Here is a 13285-nt window from a genome sequence, read left to right as displayed (position 1 = left end):
GGAAGTCCCTCCAATAAAAAATTTTTAAATGTCATGATATAATTGGGAAAAGACACAACTACTCCTTTCTAGAAGATTAGGCTTTAAGAATTGTATATGTACAGAATATACTACTATATTTTAATAAATTGTTGTAATACTACAAATTAATGAGCATAAAGGAATCTTACTGAATTTAAATAAAAAGACAAAATTACTATATATTGTATCTCAATAGGTATGTGTGTATTACATAGTTAATATCCTTTGGTCAAATGGGGTGCAGGGTATCAGCGTGTGACTACCCATATGTGAAGTGTATCTGCACACGTGGATAACAAGCATTGATTAAGTATATAATGGATGATTACAACTGATCATAGGCAAAAATAACATTAAATAACTTCTGCTTATATAGTACTTTCACTTTAAAAGAATTTTCACATCTATCACCTAATTATTTTCTTCACGATAACCTGTGAGATAAAGAGGTTACTACTGTCTTCATAAGATTGCAACTAGGCTAATTCTTTCTCATTCACAAATGTTACTTTATCCTCTGAATCTTCATGACACCAAGGGAGTTGACTAACCTTTATTATCACAAAGGTTTTTTGGAAGGGGTTGAGTGGTCCTCAAAGTTGTGAGATACCAGATTCAGGATTAAGACATGCATACACATGCATGTATAAAGATCTGTTAGATTTCAAAACTACACTGAACTTTAATAAGAATCTATCAAAAGGACCTAGTTGACCACGGCTCCTTCCCATGTACTCTTGCAGCCACTCTCCATTCACTCTGACATAGTCTTTTTGTATTTAGGCATCTTATGGATGATGGTACCTGCCAAACTCTGCTCCCCCTCCCAAAAGCATCAGACTCCTTAGACAATGCGCCACTCTCCAAATTTTCCACTGATTAAATTCTTGATCAAAATTTTCATAGTTCCCTGATTGCACTGGGTATCTTTGGTTTGTCACAATCTAACAAACTAACCTATAGTAAGGTAGTAATATAAATGGCCATAACTGTTTGATATATCAACCCACGTGAGGAAACGACATCTATCGAAGGGACTCAAGAGGCAACAGGTCTTTATTTAAAGACAGAATTAGAGGAAGGAGAGATATAGATGATGTGGCAGGAAGACAAAGGTCTTAGTGGTCCTTCTTCAGTCGGAACCCCCAGTCACCGGCTCCCACCATCTATCAGTAGAGTTGCCGGGGTACACAAAGGCTGAGGAGGCAGTGTATGCTCCCTGGATGTACTTACAGGTCACCGTGGATGAGTCCATAGATCTGTGGCATGCTCTGATGATAGGCTGCTCTCAAAACAACTATGAGGAGGATCACCACTAAAGCTGGGAGTCCCCAGCTCAGAAGGAGGAAGAGCAGATAGCGCCTTTCTGTGTGTTCATCATTCATCACCAGCACGTACCAGAAATTCACAGACTAAGGAAGAAAAGAAAACATAAAATGAGCAGGTCTGATGGCGCAGGACACACACTCACATGGCTTAGACGTGAAGAGTTACTGACCAACAAAGGGCCAGGATCTACTCAATGATTAAAGTTCTGACTTGATTTTTTAATTAGTTCACACATTCATTTTTTTCCATAGAAGAAATTCAGGGTATCCCCAAAGTCTGCAAATGTTAGGAAATACTTAGTGTATTTATGTTACTTTATATTTTGCTTCATTTGTTTTTATTTACTCTCAGTTATAATCAACTGTCATTGTTCTGTAAACGTGTGCTTGAAGAAACCAACGCTGATGTTCAAACCTACTTTCCATGTGAATGGCCTCGTGAGGATGATGAAGTAAACGGTCCTTTGTTCCAGACTTTTAAACATTTTTTTACTTATTGAGAGCTGATCAGGTGGCAGAATCAGACACCATTCCAGGGAATGGGGAAATGTGATCACAGCCCCAGGTCTCAGTCCCCAGTGGAAGACAGACAAGTAAACAAGAAAAGTTTGCACAGAGAAAAATGTACTGTGATGGGCTAGGTTTTATGGCCATTTTTCTTTCTCAATTTAAGCTCTCTTTTTCATTCATTCACTTGATAAACATTACTGAGAGCATACTAAATTTCAAAGGCACTGGGACTATAACAGTAGCAGAGATGACAAAGGTATTTACCTTCTTGAATCTTCCTTTCCAGACAGAAGGAATCTGAGGCCTAGAAATGTTACTCTTAGTTCCAAATCACACCTAGCCATGTATGAAAGTCTAATCTTGAACTTATATATTCTGCCTTCTAGTGTTCTTTTTCCATGAGAATACTTATGTTTAATTATCATTTATTACAGAAACAATACTGAAAGTCATATCATACGTATTTCACCCAATCACACTTATCCACTAGCTAAACCCCCTTGCTCAACTTCATATGGCAGAGAGTGTGGGTACAGACTAATCATATATATACGTTTTTATATGTTAAAGGAGTAACTTGGGCAAGTGACGACAATCCCAGTGCTTCAGTTTCTTTATGTACGCAACAAAGTTATAAAGATTACATAAGACACTATATACAAAGTGCTAAGCACATAGTCATCACTGGAAAATGTGATCGCCTCACTTAAATCCCCCATTAAGATGTCAGATGGTGTGAAAGACAAAAGATAAATAGTTAAAGAACAAAAGTACGCAGTGATACAATGGAAACTCTTCTATGTGAAAAACAACATGCCTAATGTTCCTGGGAAGGTTTTCAGATGTTTTACTGAGGCTTCCAAGTAAGATTCTATCTGGACCAAATTAGCCGTGGGGGATTAGTATTGACTGGCCTAAAGCAGGAAAGGATAAAAATGTTTGGTTACTTGCAGATTTTTGTGTCTGAATTTTATTTCCTGTCAGCACTCCGTATCTTTGTGTACATCTGCTTATATCTGTAAGTATGAAGCCTGTTTTGAGTTGTTGCTTATGTAAATTTGTTCTGAGTTTTTTTTTTTTTTTTTTAATGGTCCAAGAGGCTTTTTTCCTCCTTTCTATTATTAGTTAACTGGTGGTGGTTTACTCCCTAAGTCATGTAGCCTGCCAGGCTCATCTGTCCATGGGATTCTCCAGGCAAGAACTGGCATGGGTTGCCATTTCCTTCTTCAGAGGATCTTCCTGACCCAGGAATCAAACACGGGTCTCCTACATGACAGGCAGATTTCTTTACCAACTGAGCTACAAAGGAAGTCCTTAGTGAAGGGACATGACCCAAACAGGTGGGACTGGACCAACTGTCTGAGGCTAGAGTGGTCGATACTGTTTAAAGAAAGAAAATTCATGCCAAGTAAGGATGAGTACAGTTAGTTAAGTCGCTCAGTTGTGTCCGACTCTTTGTGACCCCATGGACTGTAGCCCACCAGGCTCCTCCGTCCATGGGATTCTCCAGGCAAGAATACTGGAGCGGGTTGCCATCTCCTTCTCCAGGGGATCTTCCCAACCCAGGGATGGAACCCAGGTCTCCCGCATTAGAGGAAGATGCTTTAACCTCTTAGCCACCAGGGAAGGATGACTAACCCATTCCCAAAATAAAAGTATGGGTTATTTATTTTAAATAGACATTGTATATATCCTTATAACAGGGTAACTCGGTGGTGCAGTAGGCAGAAGATTCAGGAAAGAGAGTACAGACCGGTAAATGACTTTTAAGTTAATTCATCATGATAAAGATCAGGGCATTTCCAAAATGTCCACTTTTACACAGATGAACATTAGTTCATCAGTTAGAATCACTGAACCTTTCAGCAGCTGTCTGACCTTTACCTGAGACAAATGCAATTGCGCTGTCAGATTTATACATGCAACGCTTCTGCTCCAAAGAGCTCAAGGAACAGTGTTCTTGAATACTCAGGACAGAATTCAAGAATACAAGAATTCAGAACAGAATACAAGAACAGAATTCTTGAATACTCAGTTAAGCAAATCCAGCTCCGAATGTCATGAGCTTTTGTCAATTATAAAAAAAAAATCCCTTTCTTTCTTGAAAGAATCCAATCATTAAGGTCTACTCGAAGGACAGTATTTACCATTGTGTGACTTTTTATTTATTGTGGTTAAAGAGTGGAAACGTTATGTTATGAAACAACATTTAATTATTCTGGGACATAGTACATGGCCTAAATCTAAGAGTTGTTTTGACTAACTCACTTTAAGTTTTCCTTGAATTTTATATATTTTAATATGGTATGTATGGGAGGTACGCTCTGGAAAGTCGGCCCAGGTCATCAGCCCTCTCTCCTGAACCCAGTCTCTCTCCTCACATCCTCCCACCCGCCGCCAGCACATGCAGGGTACGCTCATGACCCTGCCCTTCTGCCAAAGCTGTGGATCCGGAGAAGCCTGACCCAGGCTGGACCACTTATCTGGCATTGAATGCCCTGAAATTTTGTGAGAGTCTAAGCTGGCTGACTTAAAAAAAAGAAAACATATGAACTTTAGAGGTGAGAGTAGCAAAAAGCACAGTGAAGAGAGTGTAGAGAAGAACGGACAATGCCGTCCATTCCTGCTCACAGCTCCCTGAGGTCCGACGGTACTCACACGGCATGGGTTCAATGAGCTAGCCTATATGCTTACTCTCCCTTCTGTGATTTGAATGTTTGCTTAAATTTAGGTTCCTTCATTGTTCTAACAGTTTGAGATACGTGTTGCTCTTCTGGAGCGTTTGTGTTAAAATTTCCAGTTACTTCCATTCTCCACAATAAGGTGGGAGGGGAACATTTGAGATATATTCCTTTCCTTGTAGTCATGGCTCCTCCGTTGTATTCGAGAAAGTATCAAAAGACCATTATCTTTGCATGATATTTTTATGTTGACAGATATATAGCATATGTGCCTCAGTATCTCTGTTTAACCAATGTTAGAACAAAAAAGTTATGAAAATTCAATATAAGTTAGAGGTGTTATTCTCACCAACATGCTTCATACTGACTGAGAACAGCTTACCGCACATACCTATTTCCTGCTAAAGACTAACTGTGAATTGCAACGTCAGTATCTAGGTCTCCAATTACATTTCTAGCTCTAGTTTTAAATATTTTGTTAGAACCATCTTACGGACCATTTCAGGACATCTTAGTTAGAGATAAGGAAGCTGAGGTGGTTAGAGAAAAGCATAACTTTTTCATATTTGGGTTATAGAACAAAGCATCTTGTGAAGACTAAGGTTAAGATTTATTTCCATAGAAAGTCATACAAATACTGATGACTTATTATTTACACAAGGCTTATATTTTGTCTTCATTCCTCCCCGCCCAGCTGTATGTGTTAGTGGAGATGCATACTCCTTGTTCAAGCTTGGAGATAAGCCACCCTCTCATTTGCCAAAACTAAATGAGAATTTACAAAGGTCATTCAGAATAGAATGGCTGAAACATACCTGTGAGCTATGGAAAATAAATTGGTGTATACCTTGTAGTACCTAGTAAAATGCTTTGCATACAATCTTTATTGAGAAGCATAAAATAAATGAAGATATACACAATTTCAATATTTAACAGTTATCACTGAATTCAGTAAAAACTTCATAATTTGGTTGAGTATTGAGTTTACTCATTTATACGCTACCTTCCCAGAAAGAACTGTAGGATTGACTTGAACTCCTAATGAAAAGGGTCAGCCTGTTGTTTAATACTTGATTAATTTTGTCACCAGAAACCTTGCATTGATATATAACATCAAGTTTTGTCACAGATCATGGATGCTATTAATTTTGTTATTGCCATTGGTTCTTAGTCATTCTTCTCAGATGAGAATCTGAGAAATGTTATCATGTGTCCTTGTTCCAGTTATCCTTCCTTTTAACAGTTTTTACAAGGCTTTGTGAAGATTGGAGAATTCAGTATTTCCTGGGTATGTCATTTTATCTCGATAATTACCAGCCTGTTGCCCTTAATACCTTTGATGTTCCCTCAAATTAAATCAATGATGAAGGAAAAACACAGCTAATATTAGCTTTTCCCTTCCTGTTGTTATGTTCTGGCACTAAGTAGTCTTTCTACCAAGGAATAAATCTATGTACATTTGGTTCTTCATAACCTGATTTTACAGAGAAATTAAAGTACAAGAGGTGAATGCTTAAGAACAACTGTGAAATGATTTCTAACTTTATTCTACTATTTAAACATATGTTCTTCAAGTAAGCTTTAGTTTCAAAATAAAACATTATATTTTTGATTAAGCTGTGTCCCTCAGCATGAAATGAAGAGATTGCAAGGACAATCCAGGCGCGGATATTAACTGAAGCATTTTTTAATACAATTTAACTTGGTGATAGGAAATGATCCTAACACTGGGCCAAATGAATACACAGGCAAAATTAAGTTCCTACTTACCTATATTATATATTTATATCTCAAATAATTTACTTGTGATTTATTTCCTGCAAAGATTAACTCATGGTCTGGCCACCCATCTGGTAACATGTTTCATGTAGATGTTAAGAGCAAAGACATTAGTTCTAGGAATTTATTTCATGGATATTCTATAAGTAAATAAATATTCAGAGTCCAAGGATGTTCAAGGAAACCTTGTTTATAAAGTAACTGGAAATAACCAGAACTTCATCACTAGGAGATTGGAAAAATAAATTATGGAATAACCATATTATAGTATAGAAAAGAAAGTGTATCAGGATGGGATAAATTTATATATATATATATATATACATACTGTATACAAACATATATAGACTATACACACACACAAACACACATATGTGCTTCTTTATATGTTTATAAATATTTATATATTTGTGGAATATATCTGGAGGCATACACAGGATATGATTAACAGTGTTTACCTTCAGGAGTCGGGTGAGGGTAGAGCAGAGGGTGGAAAGCATACGAAAGAAGGAGAAACAGACATAACTCGGCTGGTCAAAGGGAGTGGGAAAGTGTTTCAATAATTTCAGAGTGATCTTACATAAAGAGCAAACAGAAGGATAACTCAATTTCCACAGGCAAAGAGGGAGTTTGTGAGTTGTATCCCTCTAAAAAAATAAGCAAAATAATTTGTTACTCTATTCCCATCATGCACAATATGATTTCCCTGCCAGAGAAGAGGGGAGCTGAAAGAAAACGTCAGGAAAGGGGAAAACTCCACCAGCTCTGGAGCCGGCTATGCACCGTGCGTGCACTTCAGTAAAGAGGTTAGAGGTTATCGGTTCGATCAGCTTTGCAGCTTGTGTCTGCCTCATTCTGTCAGCCTTCTCTTTCCCCTGTATCAAGCTAATTCTCTTTTGCAAAACAAAGATGTGAATAATATTGGAAAAAGAGTTTTCAACATGTGCCTATGTATTTTCCTAGCCATTAATATGGTAAAATAACACATACGGAGTGGGCCGTCCATCCCAGGAACTACTACTCCAAGCTCTCTCCATGTATTCATCTGTTTTTCCACAGTCCTCAAAGACAGGTACCATTACTATAAATCTACAGATCTAGTCATTCGGTAAGAAAAATCTAGGCTTGGAGAAGTTATGTAACATGTTCAACTACAAAACTGTTCTTTACTCTAAAACAGAATCCAATTTTACTACAATATACTAAAAGTATGATATAAAAGTAAAGCAACTCTCTAAGATAAATTCATTTAAATCCATTTATTCTAAGAGTGCAGATAGAATGCAGATCAAAATAAATAGTCCTTACATGCTGAGCTCAATGATTAAGTTAGTAATTAACCTTTTATCAGTATAAGCTATACACACACATACATATATCAAATTCTCTAGTTGCTATATGAAGTAGAATTATTAAAATGTTAATATTCTTTCAGCTATTTCAACTTTGTTCAACTAATAAGACTGGATAGTCTAATCTTTTATGTAATGTTTTTTAAAAAAATTTTAGCTTTAAAAAGATTTTAGCAGACAGTATTTTATAAACAGGAAAATACAGGTTAGTAAAGCAACAACCTTTGACCACAAAGTAACTCATTTGATGTAACCTACCTAGAATGAGAAGTTACTGAATTTTTCCCTTGTGGTCATACCACAAACCATGAAAAATGTGTGGTGTACCACCTAAAGCACATTAAACTTCGTTGGTACTTTAAACAGTTTTCCTAAGCCATCAGCCATGCAGGAATGTAATTAGCTTGTTAAATATGCATCAGCCACAATCATATTTACTCAAAACGTGAAGACATACAGAATACACTAATCTCTATTAAATTGGGTGAAGATTTATATGTGATCCTATTAACACTCCCCTAAAGCAGATGACACCACCCTATGGCAGAAAGTGAAGAGGAACTAAAAAGCCTCTTAATGAAAGTGAAAGAGGAAAGTGAAAAAGTTGGCTTAAAGCTCAACATTCAGAAAACTAAGATCATGGCATCTGGTCCCATCACTTCATGGGAAATAGGTGGGGAAGCAGTGGCTGACTTTATTTTTGGGGGCTCCAAAATCACTGCAGATGGTGACTGCAGCCATGAAATTAAAAGACGCTTACTCCTTGGAAGGAAAGTTATGATCAACCTAGATAGCATATTAAAAAGCAGAGACATTACTTTGCCATCAAAGGTCTGTCTAGTCAAGGCCATGGTTTTTCCAGTGGTCATGTATGGATGTGAGAGTTGGACTGTGAAGGATGAGTGCCGAAGAATTGATGCTTTTGAATTGTGGTGTTGGAGAAGACTCTTGAGAGTCCCTTGGACTGCAAGGAGATCCAACCAGTCCATTCTGAAGGAGATCAGCCCTGGGATTTCTTTGGAAGGAATGATGCTGAAGCTGAAACTCCAGTACTTTGGCCACCTCATGAGAAGCGTTGACTCATTGGAAAAGACTCTGATGCTGGGAGGGATTGGGGGCAGGAGGAGAAGGGGACGACCGAGGATGAGATGGCTGGATGGCATCACTGACTCAATGGACATGAGTTTGAGTGAACTCCGGGAGTTGGTGATGGACAGGGAGGCCTGGCGTGCTGCGATTCATGGGGTCGCAGAGTCGGACACGACTGAGTGACTGAACTGAACTGAACTGAAAGCAGGAGATCCACCTAAAACATTATTTGAAAGTCGGTCATTTCCCCCTCTTTGAATATATCTCTCGAGTAGATGCTCTCTACTTTCAGACCCAGCTTTATCAACTTTGAAATTTTTATTGGCTATAAAAGTTCTTGATGTGAATAAAAATTTGCTTCCCTAATTTTTGACCCATTTCTTCCGGCTCTTCCAAATGAAGTTATATAGTCCATTCTTTTCTTTGCCATAACAGCCCTCCGAGTAATTTGTGGACAGCCAGCCTATCTCCGAAAGTTTTTTCCAGGTTAGTTATCTCCAGCTGCCTCCAAGTTTCTTACAGGACTGTCTTTCAGCTTCTCATTGGCTGGTTAATGTTCTTGCTGAAAGTAGCTACAGGGTGCCAAGCTGTTGTAGATTACAATGTAAACATGGCTCCCTCAGCTGTCTGCATACTGTTATTTATGTAACCCAGGCCTGTGTTTCTGTAGTTAACTGTAGTTGCTACAGTTTAAGCAATCTGGTCACACATTTGATTGCTACTGAGTTTGGGTTAAATTAAAATTTCAAGATGTTTACATTAGCCCCCATCAGATTATGTCTTTCACTCTCGTTTTCAAGCTGTCACAGTACAGTTTCGCTATATTTGTTCTACCTGTACTCGTAACGCCAGCAGCTTATATTTTAGCTAACTTTTCAGCTCTGTATCATCTGCATACCTAATAAAACAGCTTTCTGTGTCTTCATCCAGGTCATTCATCCAAAACTGAATAGGTCAGGGACATGGACAGAGGCCTTCAGCAAACCACTATGGACCTCAGTTCCGGAAGATAAATGACAACACACACAGGATATATATAAAAAATTCAACTTAGATAAACTGCTAAAGAGGATCAGAGAATCTTGCAAATGCGATTTTAATTTCAGCAAGTATTTGTTTTATGCTGTATAGTTTAGCTTTGCTTTTTAATTGTTTGGTGGGAGGTTGGAGAACACCATAAACCTTCCATAATTAAGACTTCTCAAAGAGTTATAAAACAATAATTCTATGAGGTAGGAATTATTGTCCCCATAATGCAGATTTAGAAACAAAACTCTTTGGAGAGAGTCAATAACTTGATTAAGGTTACAAAGGTAATGACTGAGCCAGAATTCAAACCCAGATGCAGGTCTCTAATTGTTCCAATTAGTTCTATTAACCAAACAGTTTGGTTTTCTTCTCCTTCAAAAGTGAAGTGAAGTGAAGTCGCTCAGTCGTGTCCAACTCTTTGCGACCCCACGGCAGGCTCCTCCATCCATGGGATTTTCCAGGCAAGAAAACTGGAGTGGGTTGCCATTTCCTTCTCCATTCTCCTTCAGAGCTAACTATAATATCATACCTGGGAAAAGATCCCTGCCTTGAGTCTGTATAGTGTTCTCTCTTAATAGTATCTCCTCACTTTCCTCCAAAATTGCCAGATGGTAGAAATCCTACATTCTTCTTATTAAACAAGAAAAAAGAATATGAGAGGGCCTGAACGCATCTGTTTACATAAAAAAAGTTCACAAGCATACTCAGAAACACATAGGAAACTATTTCTCATGAAAGAATGAACATTACCATCATGTAGAAATCATTTTCAAAGGCAGCATATTTTAGTTGACCTATTGAATTGGTGACATTAATGGTGCTTAAGTGCATCCAATTCTCACATTAGCCTCTTCATCAAGCAAATCAGCACTGGGCAATAGAATCTGGAGTTTGAGTCGGAAAAGGAGTGTTCAAATCTCTCCTCAACGCCTCCCAGCTCCTCAGGAGAGTATGCTGGGTCTCTTTTGTCTTGCTCTGCACTCTCCCAAAGTGATCTCTTCCAAAGCAATGGCACCATTTTCCAACTCTAAGCCAAGAGTCATCTAGCAGGCACCTCTGTTCTGGAATTTACCATTCCACTTCTCTCAGAGTCTCCACTGGAGAGCTCACAAGAACTACACACTCAGCTTGTCTTTAAAAAAAAAAAAAAAACCACCATCTTTTGCCAATCTCCAGTGATCATTACTTCAGTTCAAGGCACCGCTATCCATCCATTCACTCACACTGGAAACTTGGGTAAGCAACCTTCTGCACTACTAATAATAAATCTCTAATCCTGAAGTCCTACTTTAAAAACCAATTTTCAGAAGCTGTTCACTTCACTTTGCCCCTTCTGTTCCTCTTCGGTTCACACCACTATGTTCTTTCCCCTGAATCCAGCTAAAGCTGCTTAAATGGCTCCCGTATCAACTCTTTCCTGAGCTCAATTCACTACAACAGGGAGGTTTTCTAAAATCCAAATCTCATCATATCACTCTTTTGCTTAAAAATAATTCCATTGACTTCCCCAAGGAAAAAAAATTGAAGTTTCTTACTATGTCTTATAGGACCCACATCACAAGCCTCATCTCCTGCCACTCACTTATATAACTCTACTAGACCTCTTCCCACTTCCTCAGATTCACTATGCTTTCTAATGCTGTACAGTTTGGAAGGTTTTTCTTACACTGATCTCCTGGGGATGCAGTGACGGACATATGGAATTACTTCCATTTCAGTATAAAGAATATCAGCTATAAAGGCCACTCCCTCCAGATGCCCTGGAAAGTTGCATGGGGTAGAAGCAGGGAATGAGGTACCAACCTGGATGAGCATCCAGCTAAACTGGCAAAGATACAGGTAATGTGTGACTGCGGCAATGGCTGAACAGCTCTCCTCTGTGAGTTGGGGACTTGCGTATGCAGATGCCAGAAATACAATCTGTAAGAAACAAATACCTTTATTTTTAAATCGTGTTAAAGTCAATCAAGAATATTTTAAATAATCAATTTTCTTATTTGAATCAATGATTCAATGACTCAAAGGGAAAATAAGTTGATTTGTTGCCCAAACTGAGAAGACCAAGTCATCCTAAAACAAAAATACATGGGTTTTTATGCTTCTAAGAAAAAAAATTAATGATATGAAATTATGCTACATGCTGTTTTGGACTGTCATTGGAAATTCTCAGAGTAAATCTTGTTCTTATCAAGGATGGACAAAAATCATATGAAATATATTTACTTAAGTAAAAGTGAGAAAATAGAGTAGAAGCACCATTCTTTATGTAAGTCAAATCTCATAGGAGAGAAAAAAAAAAGACCGGCAAAATTTCTAAGTTTATTATCATCTGCATCATCTTGTTAGGAAGGAATTCATGTAACAAAATAGACTTAAAATAAATTTTAAATTTCAAACCCTACAGTTACCCTAATTCTTGGATTTTTATTTCAACTGTCTTCAAGTCTGTTCAAAAGTATCCTTCACAGTAAGATCTCTCTTGACTACACTATTGAAAATTATATCCCCTTTTCTTCTTTATTTCCCACTCACGTGATCATCTGATTCTTTCTTTTTTTAATAGCACTTGCCACTTTCTAACACGTTCTATAATTTATTTCTTATGTTTCTTGGTCATTTTTAGTCTCATGTATTAGAATGTAATCCCTGTAAAGGCAGAATCACTGAATGTTTTACTCACTGTTATACCCAACTCACATAGCCCAGTATCCGGAACATAGTGAGTGAGTGAGTGAGTGAAGTCGCTCAGTCGTGTCCAACTCTTCGCGACCCATGGACTGTAGCCCACCAAGCTCCTCCATCCATGGGATTCTCCAGGCAAGAATACTGGAGTGGGTTGCCATTTCCTTCTCCAGGGGATCTTCCTGACCCAGGGATCGAACCCAGGTCTCCTGCATTGTAGGCAGACGCTTTAACCTCTGTGCCACCAGGGACATAGTAGGTACTCTTAAATCTTTTATAGGGTTTCCCTGGTGGCTCAGATGGTAAAGCGTCTGCCCGCAATGCAGGAGACCCAGGTTCGATTCCTGGGTCGGGAAGATCCCCTGGAGAAGGAAATGGCAATCTACTCCAGCACTCTTGCCTGGAAAATCCCATGGACGGAGGAGTCCATGGGGTTGCAAAGAGTTGGACATGACTGAGCGACTTCAATCTTTTATTGGAGGTACTCAATAAGTACTTGTTGAATAAATGGATAAATAAATGAAATGAAACACTCCTGTGATTTCTATTATTTTGAATTTTCTCTATTATATGACTACTGTGTTAAATTTTATAATGGAAAGTACACAAGGCAAGGGAAACTTTACAGCAATAATAACATACTGTAACATCGCAAGGAATAAATTCCCTCCCTCTTTAGTTCAGAGACCAAGTCTTCTCGACTTAATATTTTTATAAGCTGCCACCATGTCTGAAACATGCCTGAAATGTTCAACAAATGATTGTTGAAAGAAAGAAAGATTCCAAAATGATAGAGCAGTGTTGAAAGGAGAAA

General features: G+C 38.2%; 1 protein-coding gene across 1 annotated transcript in view; it reads right to left on the bottom strand.

Annotated features, from left to right (window-relative positions):
- The window catches only part of ADGRV1 (adhesion G protein-coupled receptor V1), a 535827-nt gene that overhangs the window by 175545 nt on the left and 346997 nt on the right, over window positions 1-13285 (bottom strand). The window contains exons 84-85 of the mRNA XM_052643554.1: window positions 11593-11709; window positions 1255-1433 (exon numbers count right to left, since the gene is read on the bottom strand). Coding sequence (XP_052499514.1) covers window positions 1255-1433; window positions 11593-11709 — 296 coding nt within the window. The remainder of the gene's footprint in view (window positions 1-1254; window positions 1434-11592; window positions 11710-13285) is intronic.

Source organism: Budorcas taxicolor, chromosome 7 (genome assembly GCF_023091745.1).
Source record: "Budorcas taxicolor isolate Tak-1 chromosome 7, Takin1.1, whole genome shotgun sequence".
In the NCBI taxonomy this organism is placed as follows: Eukaryota; Metazoa; Chordata; class Mammalia; order Artiodactyla; family Bovidae; genus Budorcas; species Budorcas taxicolor.
The sequence above is the reverse complement of the archived record's forward strand: the minus strand, read 5'-3'. Positions and strand labels throughout refer to the sequence as shown.